Source organism: Parasteatoda tepidariorum, chromosome X2 (assembly GCF_043381705.1).
Source record: "Parasteatoda tepidariorum isolate YZ-2023 chromosome X2, CAS_Ptep_4.0, whole genome shotgun sequence".
Classification (NCBI taxonomy): Eukaryota; Metazoa; Arthropoda; class Arachnida; order Araneae; family Theridiidae; genus Parasteatoda; species Parasteatoda tepidariorum.
Window position 1 is genome coordinate 27,818,512 of NC_092215.1, and position 19,099 is coordinate 27,837,610.

At 27.4% G+C, this 19,099-nt stretch overlaps 1 protein-coding gene across 1 annotated transcript in view; it reads left to right on the top strand.

Annotated features, from left to right (window-relative positions):
- LOC107439021 (alanine--glyoxylate aminotransferase 2, mitochondrial) overlaps nucleotides 1-18,457 on the top strand; it is a 32,179-nt gene extending 13,722 nt beyond the window's left edge. Inside the window, exons 6-13 of the mRNA XM_016051476.3 lie at nucleotides 557-650; nucleotides 4,804-4,998; nucleotides 5,386-5,478; nucleotides 7,177-7,246; nucleotides 9,462-9,610; nucleotides 11,474-11,623; nucleotides 15,185-15,283; nucleotides 18,147-18,457. Coding sequence (XP_015906962.1) covers nucleotides 557-650; nucleotides 4,804-4,998; nucleotides 5,386-5,478; nucleotides 7,177-7,246; nucleotides 9,462-9,610; nucleotides 11,474-11,623; nucleotides 15,185-15,283; nucleotides 18,147-18,248 — 952 coding nt within the window. The 3' untranslated portion in view covers nucleotides 18,249-18,457. The remainder of the gene's footprint in view (nucleotides 1-556; nucleotides 651-4,803; nucleotides 4,999-5,385; nucleotides 5,479-7,176; nucleotides 7,247-9,461; nucleotides 9,611-11,473; nucleotides 11,624-15,184; nucleotides 15,284-18,146) is intronic.
- The last annotated feature ends 642 nt before the right edge of the window (nucleotides 18,458-19,099 follow it).

Genomic DNA, 19,099 nt, shown 5'->3' on the forward strand with positions numbered 1-19,099 from the left:
AAGGCTAATTGCGCCAAGAAAAGTTTTTAGTTCTCTCCAAAATCTGCATTAGGTAATTTATTGTAAAAACTGATGATTCAAGACAAAATTTGAGTGCCTACGCAAGTCTTTGTATATTTGTACCATAATGTTTAGAAAAATAACTCTTAAGTTTACTGCTTTATATGAAGTATGAATGGACTTTTTTTATTCACATAAACATTATACAAAATAAGTTTCATTTTAACCCTCCAAGCATTGAGCCCCTGGTCAAAATTGTACTGAAATTTCTTTTCCATGTGTTAATTTCTCATTAATGAACAAATTTTTTATTTTATTTTAATGTGTGAAAGTTTGCTGCTGTAGGTTCAGAAAAAAAGCTATGACTATTTCTCAGAGGGTCAATATGATTTACATATTTGAAGTTGTCATCAAGTTTGTGTTCTTTTTGCTTGTTTTTCTGTGTTTATTTTAATTTAAGTTTATTATGTTTTGTACTTCTTTAGAATGCTAATTTATCAACATGAGTAGTGCTTGTAATGATTATATTATTTCATCTAAGTTTTTCAACTTTTAGAAACTCATATCATGGTGATACTCCATCTTCAGGTGGATTGTGTGGAATGGGTACTTGGAAACACAGTTGTCCACAAGGATTTGGTGTGCATCATGTAAGTATTCATTCTCCTACTGTGTTCATTTCAGAGATTTCTCTTATTTTATATTGTTGAGTTGTATGATTTTGTTGCCTAAGCTTTTTTTAGTGATATATTTGAACTTTTTTCACAATTTGTATAATTAAAGGCAATATATTTTAAATCTTAATTCAGTGTTCTTATTCATGCTTCTTATCTTATATTAGGTGCCATAATTACTGGGAGTAGAATTCTTTGTGCTCTCCTTTTCAAGAATGTACTGTTTTAATAGAATCTCTTCACTTCATGATTTATTTAAGATTGTTTTGTTAGAGTGGTAATATACCTTGAAATCTTGTAGAAGTAGTTTTACTGATTGAATGATCTTTTTTTTGGCATGAGGTTTACTAGTAAATATATATATATTTAAATATTAAAAGTATTTTTACTTTAAACTTTTTTTAACATTTATTTCTCTAAAGTCAATTTGTTTTTATATTGTGCTTCCATTTTTGCATGTTGCTTTTTTGAAGCTTAAAATTAACAACATTATGAAAAAAAAATGCATATGTAGTTAAGAGAATTTCTTACTGTTGAGTTGAAATTCATTAGTGCATTTTTTAAAGAACTGATTATCTACTGTATTGATCTTTCAAAAGTCATGTACATTTAACCTAAGCATGTCTAGGGACTTTTGATAATTTTAACATTTTAAAGTTCTTTCTTTCTTCACTGTTCTTTGTTGATTCACTGAACTAGTTATATATTTCTTATCATATGTACTGTTATTCAGATTAGTAGTAATATGATGCAATAAAAACCTGTTAAATATTGTTGCATAGAGGTGACGAATACCTTCATTCAAAATTTTTAATTGAAAAACATGTTTATGCTCCACATGATTTATAAATGCATATTCCTGTTATGTTTTACATTGGAAAATATTTTAAGCTTATGTATCATTTTATTAATACAGTTCTGAATTGAAATAATTTTGTTCTATAGAAACAAGCTAATCTCTCATGAAATTGTTGTTTTAATTGTTTAAGTTACTTCATTTCTTATCAAGATTGTTTTTCATTTTTTTTAAAATTTGCTTAAACTAGGAAAGTTTTTTTAGTTCACAATTCAGGAATTAAACTTTAGGCTAAAAATACAAATTTATGTACTTATTTCTCATTTATAAAATTGAAACAAAGTGCGTAAGAAATATGCGAAGTTAAAATCAGTGCATATGACAACTTAATAGCTGCGCTTCCAGTTAAGCCTATTGGTTTCGTAAGTGAATTATTTATTTAGAAATGATTCATTTTTGATCTATGTTATTTGGTTTTACATGATAATATCAAATACATTAAGACAAAATATAAAAAATCTTTGTCATTATCTTTAGATGCACCTCCACTTTGTAGCTCCATTAAACGTGAAGTGGGAGTCCCCAACCTTATTTCTTTCGTTTTGTTTACTTAAATGTTTCATTCTTGGATTGGTGTTCTTTTAGTTAATTTTTGAAAAGATTTTCTTATAAATATGTAAGCATTAAAACTGTAAAAGCAAATGATTTTATAAAAATGTATTAACTTGAATAATTGGCATGCTTTGCTTTGTGTGTGCAAATCACCAGCAATTTTTTTCTATAAAATATTAGTAAGCACTAATTATCACCTTAACTGTTTTCTTTTTTAACTGCTGAGTTTTTTCCAACTCTGAGACATTTCTTATTTTCAGTTGTTACCTCTATTTTTTCATTTCATGTGGTCATATTATTTCCATATCCATTGACATACAAAAAGCATGCACTTTTTATTGTAAAGCAATGGGTTCTTTCAATGCTACTATATCTATACTTGTAAAGTAAATATATAGTTACTTATGATGCAAATAGGTTAACTTCAACCGCACTTTTTTAATCTGTTGCATTTCCGTCCCATTCCCGTGGGAATGCGTTAAGTGAATATTTACTAGATTTAACTACTACTTTTCCCATGAAGGAACTTTTCGAATCAATGCAAAAATATACATTCGACCTTCTCTGCAGAAAATGGATTTACTCATTGTTTTTAAAACTGAAATTTATACATTAAACTATAATTGTTATTAATACAGTAAAACAGTTTCTTCAACGCCCGTATATAAGTTTTATTTTATTTTACCCAACCCAACTTCGCCTACCCAACTTTGAGTTTATGACTACTAATGGTCCTGCAGTGGAGTGATCGTTAAGACACGGCTCCCAGCTGGCTACGGTCAGTGTGCGGGTGGGTGACCACTTGGATCAGCCTGCGCAGGGACCGAGGGTGAGCGGCATTGGTCCACGTTAAACTGTTCTACTGTAAAGTACTCGACTTCTCGTGCAGGTCGTCGGGCTACCGAAGCGGGTGTGCCATCCCCTCTGCAGAGGATCAAAATTGTGATGGCATGTCTTCGGATCATCCTCAGGGATGTTTCCCAGACCGTCGCCAATAGCCTATTGTGCAGCTCTAGTGCGACATAAATGAGCAACAACAACCACATGGACAAATAATTTCAAGGAGCTTATAGTTTCATTTTATTTTTTAGTATAATAAATTTAAAATATTTTTCAATTATTTATTACACTGTTAAAATAGTGTGTGTTATAGTCATTTTTTCTTCTCCTTGCTCATTTCTTCTGTTTAATTAGTAAACTTGTCAAAAACAATGCAGCTTTATTGTATTCTTTATTTTTAAAATTTTGCTTTTCAAAATTGATCAAAAGCTTTGATAACTAAGTGAATATTAGTTTCTTTGCTCCAAGGTATTTTGAATTAACTTTTAAAAAATTGATAAGTTTATTAAATAATATTTTCTTTCAAAATTTGGAATTGCATTATTAACTTTATTTCACCATTCTGTTGCCAAGTGGGCCAGGAGATTATGATCGTTGGCCTAAAGTAAAAAATTAATTTTTCAACTAAAATATGTGTAGGCAGTTTTAATATATCCTAAATTAAGTATTCATAATCATTCCAAACATTATAATTTACTTTTTTAACTGATGAGTGTTTAATGAGAAATATGTTAAAAATTTTTTTTTAAATGTAGCTTTAAAATTTTTATTTCCGAAATGTATTTAGGAATTTCACCCTAGTGTTACATTTTTATCAGAATAATTAGGGTTAAATTATAGTAAAATTTTTTAATTTGTTGGATTAGTTAATACTCTTGACAAACTTATAGTTTATATATTATCATTTGAGATTTTACAATGTTTGAAAATTAGTTCCAAAAAGTTCTACGAGGTAATTAGCTAAACTTTCTTTTATTGTTTTCTTTGATATTTCTTCTTTTGAAAAAACCTGCCCATTTAGCCCGTATTGCAAAGGTGGACTAAATATACTGGAAAACATTTATTTTTGCTTGCCATATTTCAGCCGCCATTTTGTTTTTTGGGGTATTTTTAGTGTATTTCAAAATTTCAACTATGAATTCAATTTACCTGCACATAAAAACTCCTAAATACAAATTTTGAAACAAATTTTATTGAAATACTAATTTTGGCCACAAAACCTTGGATGCTGGCCCACTGTGTGCTGGAGACAGGTTATTTTTAATTAAATTATAATCATTTTATTTTGATTAACTCACATCAGTTGATATATTGAAAAAAATTTTAATATTTATAAACTAACTAAAATATTAAAATTTAATTATGATTTTCACTTACATTTAAAAAGTTTTTTTATTGAATATTTTTAAAACAAGAATAGTAAAGTGCATTTTTGCCTCTGTGCTTATGACTTTTTTCCTCTCAATCATATACAGATTTATTAAAACAGTTCATAATAGATATTTTTTAAAAATTTTTTTCATTACAGACATGAAAATAATAATAATGATAATAATTTTGAAACCTCAATGAAGAAGGGAATTTTTTTTACTCCTTCGTCTCTAGGAAGACAGTTCCTTATAAAATGTCTTTCAAATTTATAAATCTTGATCTTAAAAGTGTATGTATGTTCATCTAATAATAAATACTGAAAAGTCCTAGAATATTCCAAGATTTGAACATTTGCCAAAACTATTTTATGCTATACCATGAAGATACACATAACTCTTTAATCCTTCAATTTAAACTAGTATTTTTTATCTCCCACTCATATCTATAAAATAATTCTTTAATTTTTTAAAAATGAGATACTGTAGAGCATTTTTGACTTTTTCTTAATAGGTAATGAATCCTAATCCATACAGAGGACTATGGGGAGGTTCAAACTGCCGAGACTCTCCTGTTCAGGTCGATAGAAAATGTTCTTGTGGAGAAGGTCAGTGCTTTGCAAATGATATGTATATTGAACAACTTAAGGAAACTATAGCATCATCAACACCAAATAGAGTTGCTGCCTTATTTCTTGAGTGTATACAGGTAAATCAATCTTCCTAAATGACAAAATTATCCATAACATTTTCCTTTCATACTGATTAGTAGTGTTATATGTGAGAAATGAGCAAATACTTCTACATACTATCACTAAAAAGTTTCAGTTGAAAAAAAAATTATTTTTAAAACAAAGAATGTCATAATTTTTCTTGAAAAAATAGGAATTAATGCTATATTTTAAACATTCTAAATTAGTTTATGAATGTTTTTATTAAAACTTAACAGATCTCTATTGCTATTTCACACCATATGTGATTTAACAAGCTAATTTAGTTAAAAAAAAAAACATTAATAAACTATTTGGGAAAAATGCCCACAGTTGACCCATTAATAAGATCCTTTTACACAAGATTTGTTTTTATATTTCAATAGGGTGGTGGTGGCACTGTGCAGTTTCCCAGAGATTATGTTAAAAAGGCACAAAAAATAGTTCATGAACATGGTGGTCTCCTTATTCTTGATGAGGTAACTATTGTTTTATAAATTATTAGACTATATTTGTTTTTATTTTTAAGACATGTTGTGTGTTATTTAACTTTTTCTCTATATTTATAGTCCACAAAATTCAAAAAATACTTTGTTAGCAACACATTTTGCTTAATAAATTTTAATCCCAACTGTCATAAGGTAATAACATCCTATCTGTGCTATTATCATTAAATTTTTACTATTATGTTCACTTTTATTCCATAAAAACTAATTAGCTGCTGATACTGAAATTAAGCTTTCTAATTTGAGGAACATATTGAAAAGAGATGCTTTCCCTCTTTATTTATACCAAACATTTTGGCACAGTTGTATGTTACTTTAAAATATTGTATTGAATTGTTGTATTTCATCTTTTACTTATACAGTACAGAACCCGTTATAAGGAAATCAGAAAACCGGAAAACCAAAACACCGGAACGAAATTTGATAAATTTTCTCGCTATTTTTTAAAAAAAATTTTTTTTCCTCATAAGATTTTAGGATTTTTCTTTCTTTTTTGAAAGATGTGTACCTTACCATCATTTTGGAAATAATCATTAGTGTATTACTTCATCGTTTCTTCTTCTTTTTAAGATTATTTCCAAAATTTTTTTTTTTAGTTGGGTTTAACAATAAAAAAAACGGCTTTTTGTAGCGATTCAGAAAACCGGAAGAATCAGTTGTCCGGAATAGCGATGGTCCCGATCGTTCCGGATAATCGGTTCCCTACTGTATTTATATTCCGTCCTAATTAATGTACTGTCCCCTTGTGCTCTTAGTCATCAAATTTTTATTCATGACTCAAATTTTTATTGATAACATTCAAATTCATCTTTGTAGTTTTTTAATACTTGAAACAAAAATTTCTTGTTAAAAGATGGTTTAGGATCTTATAAACATACATGCAATCAGTTATAAAAATAATATTAATTAAAAACTACTGTATTGTGAGTCTATCAAATTGTAGATATTTTCCTGGCAATTTACTTTTATTTGAAAATTTTATCATTAAATTCTTTGATTAAAAATGTTATTTTACTTGTGTTTATATTAATTTTTGTACTTATTCTTTTTTTAAAAAATCTTTTATAATACTGGCTATCAATTTTAAAATTTTTTTACGCTCTTGGTAAACCATTTTGCCACTTTTAGTTTGTTCTGTTAACTGTTAGTCGCTTCAATTCTGAGGAAGTATGTTTGAGTTAAATTAGTAAACATTTGACACTTTTACGTAGACACGCAGGCTCTGTCATTTACATTCTATTAAGGCATTTTAGTGCACACTACTTGTGATGCCTTTTTGTCTGTGTCTTTACCTTTAGTAACAATTCCATGCAAAATAAATTTTTTAATCATGGTTACAAATAGTCTGTTTAAGGGCCAAATATATTTCTGAGCTTTCCTTTATTAACTTCATATGAACTTCAAGTTAATAATTTCTTAACACGTATTACTATTTTAGCTGATTTTTTTGCTTGGTTTTAAATAAATGGTAAATGCTGTTTTTAAATGTTTTTTTGCTTATTACTGGGATTTTATGTAGGTATTATATATTGAATTTGGAAAGAATTGTCAAAAATTGTCTCTTTACTATGCTGTTTATCGATTATTGATTTGTTTATCATTATTTCATCTGTTATGTTTATCAATTTTTCATCTGTTATGTTTATCATTATTTCATCTGTTATATTTTAGGTTCAAACTGGTTTTGGAAGAACAGGAAAGTATTGGGGCTTCGAGAATCATGGTGTTATTCCAGACATAAGTAATTCTTAAGAATTATAAATTTATTTTGAGTACTTTTCCTTTCTTGAAAGTAGTTCTTATAATGCTAATTTATTTTACTTAAGTCCTCTAAATATTAATTCAAATTTTAAGTTGAATGCGTTCTTGTAACCAGCTTGCCCAAGATAAAGTAGTGCTTACCAAATAAAATTCTGTGCTACTATGCCCAGAGAAATAATGCTTAGAAAGCTTAAGTATTTTTTTATTATAATTTTTATTGTATTTAAATTTTGAAATAATTTTTAAAGTATTTAAATTTTGAAATAATTTTTAAAGTATTTTTTATTTGTTTGCAGAATTTATAGAGATATTTGTCTTCGTTTCTTCAACTTCATCATTCTCTAATACAGTGGAATCCCATTTTTACATTGTCTTTTTTTGTACATCTTCCTACATCATTTTTTAAATTTTTTTTAAAGCACGATTTGTTTATTAATTTCCTCCTTGAGACACAACCAGAAGGATGGATAAAGAAAGTATGTGAGCTTAATTAGCAAAGTTTGTGACTGAAATTTTTTCCAGAAAACTTAAACCTTTAAATATTGAAATTATCCAATCATTTAAATATTACACTAAACAAATGGTTCTTTATTTCGGTGAGCAGCAAGGTGTTTCTGAAGCAAAAACAAATCTTCTGGAATCTCTGACTTTAAATGCTTCAGTGCTTGACAATTTGATTAAAATGCATTACAAATGGATTAAAATACAAAGGCTTGGTACCCAATGGGAACATTGGTCTAGTTGAAATAAAATTTCTGAAGATCTTTCAAAGTGAATGACATGTATGTTGATTGCAACGAACATCCTACTACTTTTTAATTTCTTTCATATCTGATTGAATGCCTGCTCCCAATGATAGTGAAAAAAATTATTAAAATGAGTTACAAGTATTGGATCATGTACAAACAAGAGTTTCAAACCAAAAATCTCTGAAGTAATGTAAATCAAAATGCAAATTTTCTAACAATAGTTACTATTTAAAAAATTTTATCTAAAAACAAAATATAAGGTTACTCCTTTTTTCTAATAGTTCTTCTTGTAAGTACCAATTTTTGAAAATATGCTTACATTTTTTCTTACATATTACATTTTCCAATGGAAAACATAAAATCAGGCATCTAATGTAGTTTGATTATAATTTATCGTTTAAGAAATACACTATCTGACCGTTCTAAAATAAAAGTTATCCAATTGGGAGACACTTAGTATGTGATCCTCCCTCCAAAAAAAGCTAAAGCAACAATTTGAAGATAGATATTTGCATATTAAATAATGTTCCAAAAAGTTTATCATTGTGCAAAACAATGCCATTTACTATATAATGTGTAGTCCTATTTTTTGGTTTAGAATGGATCTATATATATTACTAAGTTTGTGGTCCTCAATTGTGTACTACTACATAGTACATTTTTCTGCAAATCACATACGTATGGTATTAAATTTGGCACTTTGATGTTCTTAAACAGTAACCTATATTATTATCTATGTAGTACTTCTTCCTGGCTATTGTTCCAATAATGAATCACAAGATGTAAACCTATTACGACATTGATGATTATTATAATAATTATTTTTTGATTAATTAACTAATCATCGAATTAAACTCATTCAATTAATTACAACTAATTATAATTATTTTTCTACTTTTAATATCAATGTTTAAATATTTGGTTTCTTTTGGCATCATATACTGAAAGTTTGAAAACTTATTCTATTTATTGAAGCAAATGATTTATTCATAAAGATTTCGCAGCATTTCTTAAACTAATCGTTAGAATGCTGTTTCATAAAATTTCTATTTCTTCTGTCACAAAAACAAATATAAATTATTAGATTTTAAGCCAGTATTTATTTGAGTACAAAGTCTTGAATATGGTTAATTTTATCATTAGCTAACAGTAGTTTTTAAGTGTTTTAAATAAAACTGTACAAGTCTTAAAATTTATCTAGTATATATTTTAATATCAAAATCTTCAAATTAAGAATGATGCTGATTTGGGCATTTGCATAGGCTTTTTATTTTCCCAAATTTTTCTTGCATATGTATTTATATTTGAAAAAAAAATTATTTTTTACTTACAGTTAAGTTTCAATTTACTTATAGTTAATTTTTAGCTATTATGTAAGGAGTATGTTGCATTAAAGTTTTAAAAGGAATTATAAAGGAGTAACTGTTTTTTCTTCACTCTTTTTAGTTTCTGTTGCAAAAGGAATAGGAAATGGATTTCCTCTTGCTGCTGTTATTACTAGCAGAGAAATATCTGATCACATGAAAAAAGCTAATAATTTTAATACATTTGGGGGCAATCCTCTTGCATGTGCAGTTGGATCAGCTGTTCTGGATGTAATGTGTTTTTCAATTTTTGTTTAATTAAAATAATTCTATGATTTCTTTATTGCTTTTGAAACAGGTTACAAGCAAATACTTTTATCAATTTTTATGTAGAAGAAACATTGATTTAGTACATAAAATCAACATTGAATTTTGAGCTGAGTCAGTAACTTAGCACAAAATATAATTTAACTTATTAACTTACCTCATTACATATTTCCTAACTTTTCTTGATTTCATAAATTTATGATCCTTTTTTTAATTATTTCTAATCCTATTCTAATTTAATAAATCAACTAATTTTTATCCTATTGCATAAAAGTAAATATTTCAATTCTTTTCATTTTTAATAAATGTAGCAACTAGTTTTTTATTTAATACATGTGTATAATATTTTAATTCAATGCCGTGATAATACGAATATTACTCTTTTTAAGTGTCTTTATTTTTTTAGCACAGAAAATTTTTTGGTTGCAGGATTATATTAAATTCAAACAGTCTTTATGGTGATTAATTTGTAACCAAGTTTATTTAAATTTAAAGCTAATCACACAAGATTGGCTTTATTTTTGTATCTATTATTTCTGCATAACTCACCAATACTGGATCTCTTTCCATGTTCCTAAGTGTCAATATACACGTGCACCTCAGATTTAAAATTGGTGGGGTTAGGATTGGGTGGTTTTTTTATCTGTCCATGGCCTCTCAGTTTGACCTCAGGAAATGTTTAAAAGTTTAAGAAGATAAATTGTATAAAGCAGTTTTTTTTAAAAAGGTACTGCTGTTTAAAATAAATGTGGATATGCATGCACTGGCTGAAGTTGTAAAAATTGAGCTCATGAATTGGTATTACTATATATTTAGAAAGTGTTTTCTTCAGGATTGTGAACATTATGGAATGATTTTAATAAATAAAAGATGTTAGTAACTTTACCGCTCATTTTTCTTTACCAGTAAACAAGACTATGTTGATTCCACTATCAATGTGCCTCATCATTGGTAGATTATGCATATCACTTTGAACTGTCCCTGACTGCACTTTAATTCATCACAAACACTACTCTAGATCGTTAAATTAAAAATCTCTAGTTTTTAAATATTTTTTTAAAATTTTTTAACTGTCTGGATTTACACCAGAAAAAATATACATTTGGTTCCAATCTCTTATTTTAAGATTTTTATAAAAGGTACATTTCAGAAAGTTAAACTGAATGAATTTTTTTTTATCACATTTAGGAAATGGACAATTTTTTGTTGAATTTTATAAATATGTGCCCATTAAAAATCAGTTCTATAATAATGTGTGAAATGGGAAATTAATACTGATGAATTTCCATAAACAGAAAAGGAAATTCTCTAAACTAAATTCACTTTTTGTACAATCTTATAATTGACTTGCACAATTATTATGCTTAATTTTTTCATATAACTTTAAATAACACATTAAAATTTTAGAGAATTGCAAGACTTTCTATTTGTATTCTGAAAACAAATTTATCTGGTTTCTGTTTTAAGTAAACATTGCATACATGAGGTAGTTTTTTTGAAACACAGATCTCTATGAAATAAAGTTGGTTGAGCTAAATGCTGCGTTTGTTTTAATGAAGAAGTTCACCGAAATTTATATCCAAGTTTGAGCACTGTGAAAAAGCCATTCTATGTTTAAATGCCTATCTGGAAGCCATTATATTCTAGCACTTTATTGGGTTCTTTCTGTTGAGAAATGTATATGAAATTTTATTTTACATAATATCTTCTAAGCAAAGTAATTTAATGATGAAGATATCCTAATTATTTTGAATAACATTTTTAGAACTAATTTGCATTTATAAATGTCATTCTGTTAATATCTATGTTTCATTCCTTTAAAATTAGGCCATTGATGAAGACAAATTAATGGAAAATAGCCATCATGTTGGTACAGAACTTCTTCTTTCATTAGCCAAACTGAGGGAAAAGTATGAAATAGTGGGTGATGTTCGTGGTAAAGGCCTCATGATTGGTATTGAAATGGTGAAAGATAAAGTATGAATTTAATTTTTGAAATTTTAATAGTTTTTTTTAATTTTTTTTATTGTCATATAATGTTTAGGTGAAGTGAGAAAAATTCAGTGTCAGTGTACTGAGCACATTATATAATACTTAATTCAAATATCACTGACATGAAATATTTGTAATATAATTTGTGTTATTTAAATACATTTTTTGTATGCAATTCATTACTAGAGTAAAAAGAAAAATGTCATAAAATTACTAGATTTTTTTCAGGGCACATAAACATGGATTATGAGGACGAATTTGAACATATTTTTTGTGTTAAATCTGTTTCCATTGTAAGAGATCACAAGATCTTCATTATTTCACAGAAAACATACACGCAACTTCATCAAATCAAAAGGTAGCAGACTTTTGCAAAACAGCATTATACTCTTTATTATTTTCGCACTAACAGTATCAATTAAAGACATTTTGTGCCCAAATTTAAACTTTTATTCCTATCCCCTTTTAAGTGAAAGGATTAGCAAGTTTGCTTTATAATTATACTAGGAATTGACTCCATCCCTAACCAACCCATTATTTTTGTTCCTCTCAAAAGTCATAAAAATTATGAATGCAATTCAACTGCTATACCTCACATTTTTGCAAGCATACATGTTTAACTTTGTATAAAATGCACTTTTAAATGTAGATTTTTTTTATTATCATATTAGCATAATTCATTTTCAAACCTTTGAAGAGTGATTTTTAAACCTGCTTGAACTTAGTTTTATTTTGAAATATTCTCTCTTGATAATAAATAAAGCAAAAATGTGGTTTTGGAAATAAGGGCTTTTAATAGGAATTTTTGGAACAAATGAGGTGCTTAAGACGATGTAATGGTAAGCCTGGAAAGTGTTTTTTACGCTTTAAAAAATTCTATAATATTATAATAATATTTTGGAATTTGAGATCATATTATATTATAGAATTGAGAATAAGAGATCATGTTACCATGGATTTGTAAATAATATATACTATACTTTCTGAACGCAATTTCTTATGGCTGATTTTATTGTCCGTTGTGAATTATAAAAAAGTTTTTATATAATTTTTCATATTATGCATGCAAATTGAAAACACAAAATATGTCTTATGCCATCATCAGCTGTATCACTGATTTAATTTCAAATCAATCCATTAAAAAAACCATACTAGATTGCACATGTGTTGGAAGACCTTTCACATCAAAAAATTTCTTTAGCTTAATATTGGTATGCTTTCCAAATTTTGGGTTTAGATTTTTCAGTGTAATATTTTTAATATTATACGCATATTAAGAATATCTTTTTAACATTTCTGTGCTTAAACACCATAAAAATATTTTCAACAAGTTTGTTTTAAGCAGACAAAAACTGTTGTGGCAGAAAATGACAAACCACAATTAACTTTTAATTTTGTTAATTTATAATCTGTCCATAAAAAAATCATAGTTGATTGGGCACACCTATGGTAGACTTTTCACATGAAAAAATGTTTTTTGCTTAATGCTTTCCAAATTTTGAGTTTAGAGTTTTCTGTTTAATATTATTAAGCATTTATTAAGAATTTTTTTTAGCATTTTTGTGACTTTAACATTATGAAACTATTGATGACAAGTTAACTTAAGCAGAGAAAATTTGCTTGGGCAAAAATATAGGCCGCAATTAATATATATTTAATTTTATTTATAAAAGGAGGATTCACCATGTTGTGGGTGGTAATCCTTACTTTTATTTGAATCATCTTCAAAATTATCTAAACTGTCATCACAGTTATAAAGTAATTCTATTCCCCATAGTATAAAAAGTTTTACTTGTGATACATCTCATTGCATCTACTTTCAGCCATCTTTGTGAGTGGTTAATGTTCTTGGTGATTTCCATGCAGAATTTTTATTTATCACCATATTATTTCCTAAGTTAAAGCTTTATAAGACACTGATACTTCCTGTGCTACTTTATGGAAGCAAAACTTGGACCCTAAGTTCAGATATACAGCTGACACTGGACACCTTTGAAAGAATGATCCTCAGAGCCATCTTTGGCACACTTCAAGAAAGGGGATGCTGGCGAACCAAGTATAACTTCGAGCTCTACTGACTCTATGAACAGCCCTAAATTACACAAATAATCCTCAGTAATTGGCTGAGATGGCTGGGCCATATATGGAGAAGCCCTGAAAATAGCGCTATGAGAATCGTCACCTTTAAGAGCCCTGAGTGGTTACATCCCAGAGGCAGACCCCTTACTATATGACCCAAAGCCATCGGAAATGATCTGAAAACGGAAATGATTAAAAGGGATTTGCTATGGATAGGAGGTGCTGGCGTTTGTCAGCTGTTGAGGCAGCCAAGGCCTGCAAGGGGCTGTTGTGCTGACAAGGAGAGGATATTGTTTCAAGTCTTAAATATCTATTTTTCAGTTTTGCTATGTATGCTTTCAATGACATTATTCATGATATTATGACGTGTATCACAATTATTGAATATAAAAATCAGAATAGAAATAGAAATCAGAACATTAAACTTATTCTTATTATTTAGTTTTTCAAGAAATTTATTTTTATTAGTTTTTTTTAGTTTGCTGCGTTTTCACAAACTTTATCTGAGTCTATCAGAACAGTATTTTATTTTGATATGAATGAGGGGGAGGAACCCTCTCACATTAAGTTGAAGAAAACTATGACAAAAATTAACTAAACATTTATTAGCAACTGAAAAATAACAAGATAAAAAACAGAAAAGTAAAATTAAGTATGAGTGTGCACAGAGCAAAGTTCAAAGCTTCCTAAATACTGGGGAACGATACAAGGTTGCCGATTCTGTGTACATCATCCAGCTGATTCCTTTGGCAACTACGCACCATGCCTGGCACCACGTGAACATTATTTAAAGATGAAGATGTGCAGTGTCATTTTTTCCCAATCAAACTAAACATTTGTAAGATTTCAAATGAAAAATTCTTGAGCATGATCAGCCACCAATCAGCCCATTATTTTCCCTTTGAAAAAACACTTCTGTGGGTTATACTTCCGTAAACTCACAACAGGTTACAGGATTTGGGAATGGGGGACAAGATTTCCCTAAAATTTTATGTACATATGCTTTAGAATAAGTGTTTAAACCTACATGTTCTCTTTTTTGATTGAAACTGCTAAGATTTGTTAAATATATTGAGTTTTAATACCTTTATCTCTGCAATTTTTTTGTTTGCGAGCCACCCATTAATATTCCTTTTTGATGCACTTTTGTCATTAACAGTAATGATGTGTTTATTAAGATATTCTTAAAATTACCTAAGAATCAATTATTTTTTTATGCAAAAAGTAACAAACATAAAACGGATGAGACCTTATTTATTTAAACTTCTCCTTTTTACACTTTTTCTTTATAATGTTTGTAAAATTTCCGATTTGTTTTCGCAATTTGAAATTTTAAAATTTAAATATCTCTTTGTGATTTAAGTGATAAGATTAAAATAGCTTTTTGTAATTTAAATAATAAGATTGAAATCTGTTATTTTTTGTGGAAAAAAAGAATAGATTAGAACTTTAATATGACATTTTTAGGAAAGTCGTCAACCTTTATCCTCCGATATAATGGAATCAATATTAGAAGAAACCAAAGACATGGGTCTGCTTATAGGACGCGGTGGTCACTATAAAAATGTAAGTGCCAGAGTTTAAATATATATTTTATATTCTGAAATTACTGCAATTTTTTTTAACTTTTTTAGAGAAATTGTTTTCCTTATTAAGCCTGTGATAAAACAAGAGAAATATAATATTGGCTCTCAGAGACAATACATTTCTGTAACAAGTACACATAATTAGTATATTGTTAATTGATATTTTTGAGTTGAGATGGTATAGTCGCTAAGCCATTTAACTGCCATTCTGAAATGTCCTAACTTAAGTGGCAGCTTTAAGCTCACCCAGCTTCAGATCAATTAATACTAGCTTTTTTGAAAGTAAAAGTGGTGGCAGTGTGCTAAAGTTAATTTCAATGAAGTTTACCCAGACATTGTCAAGCTTGAACTCTTTGACAATAATCCCTTTTTTAAGTGCTTTACGATTAATATTTTTAATGCCTTTATTTTACTTTTTAAATGTATGCAAAATATAAATTCTGTTCTGGAATGATACTTAAAATTTTGTGAATCCTCTAATTGCATCAGTGTCAAAAATTGTAAAGTGACTCTCAAAATTATCAAGTATGATAAATACCTACACTGTTTGCTTAATTTTGTCATATGCTATTATAATCTAATAATACAGTACTGAAATTTTTTTTCAAACTTGCAAAGTAATAAAATTTTTTATTAATTCCACATTTACTGAATTATCAGGTTTACTATTAAAAGAAATTAACTGAGATTTTAACAGATCATTGTTGAATTTATTAATGATTTTTTTTTATAAAGCCTTTTATGTGAAGCCATTAGTTTTTAATAAACAAAATATATTACTCTTATTTTCCAGCTATTTATTTTCTATTTTTACGGGACTGCTAATGTTCTATGCTTTTTACAAAAATTTCTGCTAGTGATTACTAAGTTTGTTTTAATGTAAAATTCTTTGTTTTGTAAATTTGATTTAAAGTTATTTTTCCCAAAACTACATGTAAATGATTTAAGAGTTCATATGAAAGGTCACTTTGTTCCATCTCTCTTGTAATGCGGCTTTTAAAATGTTGAGAAAATTACCAAATTTTCCAAAAACTTTGGTTTTTTAACTATCTACCACTCATAAAAATATTTTGCAAAAGGCATAGTAGTCATTCATCTTCATAAAAAACATCTAAATACATTTGTTCTGGTTATGCATATGAAATAAAAGTTTGATAATCTTTATATTTTTGGCCATGGTTTCTTGTCTGCAAAGCAAGTTTAGCCATCTTTTTAAAACATCCTCTTCTCTCTAGATTTGAACCACTGAACTATTGAAAATTTCATAATTTACATGAAATATTTTCATTGTAATTGTAGTTCTCGTGTAGCAATGCTATAAAGAATAAAAAATATGTAATTTTTCTAAAATTTTTTAATGAAAGTATTGAAAGATAATAAGCAATTTTGTTGATCCTCAAACTTACTTCTTGTACTGAACATACTTCTTGTTCTTACTTGTACTGAAACTATTATATTTTGTAAAGAAATTAATTATAAGGTTGTGTGCTAATGTGGTGATATTAGAATGTTTTATTTATCTGTAATGTGACCCTTATTTTATTGAAACAAATTTTCCATTATATTTTTTTGATTAAATGAGCTTTTACTGTATTTCTCTAAAACTATTTTTAAATTTCTGTTTCGTATAATTATTCCATTGATTTCTTTATAACTGTTGAAATTTTAACATTAGGCAAAAAGTTTCCTACTATATCAAAATATTTTCAATTCTTAGTTTTGATTATTTTTTTCTATTACCCACTCATATATTGGGATTCATCATTCGGTTATTAAAAAGGAAATTTTGAATACCCTATCAAGATTTACCATACTAGTTGTGCCAATATTATCCCCACAGTTAGAAGGACAGATAGTACAGAAAAGAGGGAAAGGACATTCATGCTTTTGATAGGGATTCCAACACAGGATCTGTCTGACATGAGGTCCATCCCCTGACCACCATACAGCGGGTCCATTTATATATTTAAATTATATATTTTATAGAATATGTTTAAGTCATAGATATTTATATATTATAAAATGCATATCCAATTTAGCATTGTAATCAGTGTTAACTAAGAACATCTAATGTACACGAGGCTGTGTTAACTCATTCTCTGACATAGCAACTTTTTGCACTGATGTGAAATGTGTATTTATGAAAAAAAGGTAAAATATTTATGATCAGTCTTATTGGATATTTTAGTGTTAGCTACCAAGTTTTAAAAATCAGAACACTCACATGATTTCATTTTGAAATAAAGACAGTAATATTAATAATGTCTTGTGGTTGACACTAATATTTTGCTTCTGTAAAATAAAAACATTAATATTTACAATGTCTTGTGGTTGACACTAATATTTTGTTTCTGTAAAATAAATTGTAATATTTTTAAGAACATGTCCTTTTTTCAAAAATGCAAAGAATTTTAAAAAATTTGAAAAATTATATTTTAGTGGGAAAAAAAAGACCCAGGAAAAAAAGTTTCATGCTCAAAAGAGCTTATATACTTATATCATGTTCACATGATTTAATGCTTTATAATTATTGTGTGCTAATTATGGAAAAATCAGCTAAATTTTGACAAAAGGAAGAAATAAGAATGTTATAAACCATGATACTAAGTGCATTAGCTAATATTTTTCTCTAAAATATTGAAATTTTTAGGTAATTTGAATTGAAAGTAAAGTAATTTCATAAAAGCAGTGTTTATTTAAACACTGCTTATATGAAATTAGTGCAGTGTACTTGTCTTAGAACTGGACTCCTCAAATATTGCATTTTCATTTAAAACATCAATTTTTCAACAGTCTTTAATTTTCTTAGAAAATTGAAATAATTATTTAATATTTTGTTTCAGGTATTTAGAATCAAGCCTCCTATGTGCATTACAAGTACTGATGCGAAATTTTGCGTTGAAGTTCTTGATATTGCTATCTCAAAAGTTGTTAATAATATGTAATTAATTCTGATAAATATATATATGGTACAAACAAAATACATTATGGTACGAACAAAGTACATTATGGTGCAAGCAAAATACATTATGGTACAAACTAGATTTATTTATTGTAAGTTCTGCTCAGTTTTTGACAATTTTGTTGCAAATTTTATAAATCTTGTATATTTTTATAATTTTAATAAATCTATATTTCTATGTTCAACTTAAAAGTTTTTGTTTGTTATATTTTATATTGAAAAATACAATCCACATATTTTAAATTTTATTTTTACTTAATTAAAATTAAGTTACACATATTTAATAAGATAATTTAGTTTACTTGGGAACTAAAATAGGCTTTAAAACGCTGTATTTTCTAAGCTGATATTTCAAGTGCTTTTGTATATTGGGATATTGCATGAATTAATTCTTTCTTACAATTAAATACTAACTACATATGGTTTTTAGCTTATTTGTTTTTGTGCAAACTGTTTGATTTTCAAAATGCTTACAAAATTGTATACAAGAGAACTACTTTTGCATTTCATCTTGGTTTTAATAAAAAAGTACTTTAACTTTCAACATCAATTATGAGGCAGAAAGTGAATTCCTTTAGTCTGAGTAGTTAAGTATCTTTTCTTAGGTAAAATTTAGCTGAATTAGAATATTGTTGTCTTGTTAGAGAAACTTAGTATGTATGATTAAAGTTTATTTGTAGATCCAACACAATCTCTCTATTTCAAAAACATGTTTGCATTAAAAGGAATTTTCATCAATTCTTTAGATGAATATCCTACTTTATCCATAAATTTTGATCCATTTTATTCATGAACAAATGTTTTGAATTTTATTTCAAGAACTGTTATGACTAA